The 6000-nt window shown below is 33.0% G+C and overlaps 1 protein-coding gene across 3 annotated transcripts in view; it reads right to left on the bottom strand.

The window, feature by feature from the left end:
* The window catches only part of Ankrd32 (ankyrin repeat domain 32), a 69099-nt gene that overhangs the window by 23318 nt on the left and 39781 nt on the right, over positions 1 to 6000 (bottom strand). For all 3 annotated transcript variants that reach the window (XM_013022083.1, XM_013022081.1, XM_013022082.1), the window contains 2 exons: positions 3182 to 3310; positions 2523 to 2688 (listed from right to left, as the gene is read on the bottom strand). In XM_013022083.1, the coding sequence (XP_012877537.1) occupies positions 2523 to 2688; positions 3182 to 3310 (295 nt within the window). The remainder of the gene's footprint in view (positions 1 to 2522; positions 2689 to 3181; positions 3311 to 6000) is intronic.

Raw genomic sequence — 6000 nt, 5'->3', positions numbered from 1 at the left:
TGGTAAGAAATGTACGCATTATCCTGCCCATGTAATTGTAACCCCTCTGTACAGTATATTCACAAATAAAATAAAATTAAAAAAAGAATATATTTAAAACGTTGTATGTTTTACATGTTTTCTTTATTTGCCAGTGTTTGAATTTTTGAACCAAGAGCTTTGTATTTTCTAGGAAGACACTCAACCACTTTGTGCTATAGTGTCCAGCCCTTTCTGGTTTGATTATTTTCAGTTACGATCTGACTTATATTTGATATCAGACATGGCCATGAACTGTGCTCTTTCTACCTATACCTCCCCACCGAGTGAAGATTACAGACATGATTCACATACAATTTGTTGGCTGAGATGGGGTCTCATTAACTTTATGCTTGGATTGGCCTCAAACCACAATATTCTTTGGAATACCTCCCAAGTAGCTAAGATTACAAGCATGAGCTAACACACCTAGCTCCATTTTTCTCTTTATACACTAAGATTTTATTGCACAAAATTTTTCCATTTTATTCCCCAGCTAACATGTAATAGATTTTTTCTTATCAAACTGTCTAAATAGAACAGAGATTTGAATATAATTTAATAATGTCACAGTCAACTAAAATTTAGTACTTCAAAACTCTCTTTCTATAGACAAGAATAAACTCTTCCCATTGGATTCTAAGCAACCTATTATATTTTAAATTACAGGTTTAAAAAGCAGAGAAAAAAATTATACTCTAATTTATTTAACAATAAACACAGTATCATAAAGACTAGATTGCATTATCTAGTGAGTCTTAAAAATAAAAGTCAATTGCCTTGCAAACTTACAATATTTATTTTAACCTTTTTGATTTTTTTTTAGTTTTACTACTTATAAAATCAAATTATCAGTATTCTCACTCATAGGCTACTGTAAGAAATGACTGTTAGGATACAATGAGTCTTACTATAAAATTGTTATATATTTTACAATTTTCATATTCTCCTTATGGAGTGATTATTTTATATTTGTAAATTGACTTTAAGTCAATTATAAATTGACTTAAAAACTCATGTATATTTTTAATTGGGCTTACTGTTAGTAGAAGACAGCTTAAATTTTTGGTACCCTATTTTTCCAAAATGTCTTTCTTCATGTAACTCAAATTTACATAAATATTTATATTTATGTTGAGATCCAGCTTAACACTTTACAAACTGTCTTACTGCATTTACTTTTCCAATTCAGGCAAGAACAAAATACATTGAAAACATTTTGGTTAAATTTCTATGACAGGCAAAATCTTTGAAGAAAGAGTTCAGAATATAACTTACCAAACAGCAAAGGTTAAAAAACAATCAAAACTTTTTATTGTAGCCAGGGCACAGTGGCTTGTATCTATAATTCTATCTACTTGAAAGACAGAGGGCCACAACTGCCAGGCCAGCCTGAGCAAAAAGCTTACAAGACTCCATACTGCAATCATTAAAAAATTGGGTGCAATGGTTAGCACTTGTTATCCCAATTATGAGGAAAGAATAAACAGGATGATCACGGTCCAAGACATCCTATTAAAGAAGTAATGAAAGCAAAAATGCCTGGCAAACAAGGTAAGCTTAAACCCTAGTACCACCAAAGGACCAAAACACTAAACCAAATAAAAACCAAGTCTACTTTTTACCGTACTACCACTCCAAGAATTGTATGGATTGATTCTTCTGTTCTTCCTTTAATATCCTTATAAAATGAAATGCACTGTACTAAAGGACTTAAAACTAATTATAAATTTAGACACGATGATCAAATAATTACTAGATCTAAATAAGAGATAAAGAAGAAATTGTGCTATAAGAACCATTACCTGAAGGACAGACACACTAAATATAAAACAATGACATAGCCAGGAGCCAGTGGCTCATGCCTATAATACTAGTTACTCAGAAGGCTGAGTAGCTTGAAGCCTGACCAGGCAGAAAAGTCCATGAGACACTTACCTCCAATCAACTACTCAGAAGAAGCTGGAAATGGTGGTATGGCTCAAGTAGTATAACACTAACCTTGAGCACAAAGAGGCTTGAGGACAGTGTCTAGGCACTGAGCTCAAGCCTCAGAACTAGCAAAAAACCCAAAACACACTAACAAAAAAAAAAACAACCCCAAGCCAAAACCAAAACCCCCAATGATTGAATTTATTTTAACTTTTTCAAATAATTATTCTGTAATGGGAGAAGGTACTGCAATCCCTTAGAGGACTGATTCTAGGACTCAGCTCATGGCTGTTCAAACCCCTAACAGTAAATAGTATATCTTTCCAAACACTTCAAATCATCTCTAAATTACTTATAATACCTAATATGATCAAACATTGCATAAATAGTTTAACAATATATTGTTTGAGAATGTCAAGAAATAATCTGTACATGTTCAATACAGAGAATTTTTTCCAAATATTTTATGTATTGTGGTTGAATCCATGGATGTGGGACCTGCAGATAAAAAAAAAAGAACCAAATACAGTTTATCTATGGACCAATATTTATTTGTAAATTAATCTACTTACATCATTTGACTTGCATTTTTCCTTGTGAGAATATATAGTCCATTCCAAAAGCAGATTTACTGGCTTGGTCAAAAGCCCTGAGGTCTCACTTCCTGACCAGAAGATTTCAAGAGGAATTGCCTTTCCTGTTATTTTCAGACTCTGAGAATCTGACCAGTCATACAACCTAATAAAAATCCGAACAAAAAGTGAATCTTTATGTCCAGTTTAATTGTGAGTGTTAATAATATCATTTGTAAGATTGAAAAAAATGTTAGCAATTTTTGGACAAAGGTGATAATGTATCAACATTAGACATACAAAAAATGGTCTAAGCTTAAAAAGCACAGTAATTTATTTTGTAGTTTAAAACTACAAAACTTACTGGCATTATAAATAGTTGTTTAGGATAACTTCTCACTTAGGTACTGAGTTACTAATAAATTAAAAAATATATTAATCATGAAAGACAACAATACAAATCCAAATAAAATGTAATAGAAAATATGAAATAAAGAAAATAAAGAAGGGTACTGGGGTTTACCCGAAAATGTTCTTTAAAATAAATCTACTTGAAGACAAGAACAGGTGACTTTCTAGAAGTATGATTTCGAATGATTATAAAAGCATAAATAAAACAAAGATACACAAAACTGTTGTTTCTTGTTATTAAAACTTACTTTTGACTCAAATTCCGGACCTCAGTTTCAATTAAATTGAAGAAAAATTTGAGTAGTGTAAGGTAGAGTACCTTAGAGCCAATACTTTCTGGAATTTGATGACAAAAACTTTCATTGAAAAGGCAAGACCTGAAAAATATGAATCCAACAATCCATAACACAGAAACAAAATCACTGAGCAATATGTGGACAAAATATTTTTTTTTAAATGTTGGAACTGTAATAAAATTCCTTCTGGTAAAATATAAAGCTGGGCACTGTAGGCTCATGCATAGAACCCTAGCAACTCAGTAGGTTAAGATCTGAGGATTGTGGTAAAAAGCCAGCTGGGCAGTAAAGTCCTTGAGACTCTGATATCCAATTAACTAGGTAAAAGTGGAGGTATGCCTTCTAGTATTTCTGAAAAGGGACAACATAGATACTATAGTTCTTTTCTTTCTTGCTTTAAATATTATAGTATATTAAAATATATACAAAAGCAGAAGGAACATTATGCAGTTCATTTATGTTCTCATCACTTCTCTTAAGTACCATCCTGCCTCAAACACCCTAAATCACAACTACTTTTTTACAAAACCTGGGTATTTCTGCTTTTAAGAAGTCTACTTTTAAACTGCCCTAATTCGCTCTCCTGTAGCATCTATTAATTCATCCAAGCAATTCTAGGTGCTTTTATGTTATTTTTAAGCATTATTATGATCTAGTCACTAGATCAAAAATTGAGATGGAGATGTGTAAAACAGTACCTGCGTTTACAGAGTGATGTGAGTAACAACTCACGAACAGGTAGACAGGAGATAGGAAATGATATGTGACTTACGTTAAAATGGTAATTAAGAGTAGCTATATGTTTGTAAGGTGGCAGGAATGTAGGTATATTCATTAGCAGATAAAACATAAGGGTAAAGGGAAAAGAAATGGCACTAGTTAACATACATATTTGGGGAAGTAAAGATGAGAATGGAGGTGTATGTAACAGTTTTACATGATTTGGTATTTGTTCATGCTTTTTTTGTTTGTTTATTTGTTTTTTAAGTGTCTTGGCTAAAGAAGAAAGGCTGGCAATTTTCCTGCATCATGAATGCTGGAATTAGAGGCATGTTAACACCACACTGTTTGGTGTTATATGTTTTCCTAAGAAATGGAAACAGTCTTCTAGATGTAAGTCAATAAAGGGCCTTTAATCTGAAATATGACAAAATCATTTTGGAAAGCGCATACTGGGGCACTTGAAGACAAAGAATCAAGATCACTAGATCAAGTGATAGAATATAGATGCCTAGTAAGTGTGAGATGTGAGACACACACACACACACACACACACACACACACACACAAAGACAAAGCAGTTATTACAGTGTAAGAAGACATTGAAACTTTAAAATCAAGGCAATGGCAGTTAAAAAAAAACACAGAAATTAGAAAGGATTCTAGCCATCAAAACCATATTGTCTCTACCTATGGGCTAATACTGTTGTGATGGTATTGTTATATCTTGGTTACCTTTAAAACATAGAAATTTTAATTTTATCTTTTTTTTTTTTTGGGTTCGGTCGTGAGGCCTGAACTCTGGGCCTGGGCGCTGTCCCTCAGCTCTTCAGCTCAAGGCTAGCACTCTACCACTAGAGCCAGAGTGCCACTTCCGACTTTTTTCTTTTTTTGCTTATGTGGTGCTGAGGAATCGAACCCAGGGCCTTGAGCATGCAAGGCAAGCGCTCTACCACTGAGCCACCTTCTCAGCCCTTAATTTTATCTTTTAATTCCTACAGTGTATAGTCTCTGGTGAACATTTGCTGAAATAACAAATGCAGGCTAAGTAACGGATTCATTCACTTCAAATATATTACAACTAAGTTTATATACAGTGAATTACAATGATCTCAAGAAGCTAGCTTTCAGCTGCTTAATTAAATACCCTTTTTTTCTCTACTATAGAGTTGTCTGGACACAGACAAAAAGAAAGATCTTTGCATACATAAGAGAGCTAGTAAGTAGAGCACTGAGTAGAAATGGAAAAATGATTAGGTCTTATAGGAAAAGAAGAAAAAAACATTAAGGGTTTTTGGAATCAGTAATATTTAGAAAAGGGAAGTCTACGCAGATGACAGTTTGTACTGAGGCATGAAAGATGCATTTAGGATAAACTAAATCCTGTTTCAAAACTCAAATTTCTAGCTGAAAAAATATTAAAAAATACTTAAAGCAATACTGTATTACTGTAGTTACAAAATGTGATGCATATTCTTAAGAAATATACTCATTAAGTGACTTATGTAACTGTAACGCCTCTGTACATCATCTTTATAACAAAAAATTAAAAATGTAAAAATATGCACATTTATAATTTTGTTAAAAAAACATTGGGCTCTGCAATTAAGTCTATTTCATGATTTTGTTATACTCTTTTTTTTAACTTGATTGACAAACATAACCTATGTAGACTCAAACTTGCCTTTTTTATAAGTTTTGCAGCAGATTTTTTTTCTAAAAATACAAATATACATCTTTCAGTATCTAATAAAAATACACAGTATAAGAACTATTTGGGGCTGGGAAGGTGGCTCAGTGGTACAGTATTGCTTTGCATGCATGAGGCGCTGGGTTCGATTCCTCAGCACCACAGAAAAAGCAGGAAGTGGTGCTAGGTAGAGAGCTAGCCTTGAGCTGAAGACCTGAGGGATAACTCCTAGGCCTGGAGTTCAAGCCCCATCACCAACCAAACAAAACCAAACAAAACCAAACAAAAACCAACAAAAGAACTATTCAGATTACAGTGATGAAAACAATCACATTTGCTTTTCTTTTTTTAAACTGTGATT

The sequence above is a fragment of the Dipodomys ordii genome, unplaced genomic scaffold (genome assembly GCF_000151885.1).
Source record: "Dipodomys ordii isolate 6190 unplaced genomic scaffold, Dord_2.0 Scaffold59, whole genome shotgun sequence".
Lineage (NCBI taxonomy): Eukaryota > Metazoa > Chordata > Mammalia > Rodentia > Heteromyidae > Dipodomys > Dipodomys ordii.
This window is presented reverse-complemented; position numbering and strand designations above follow the sequence as displayed.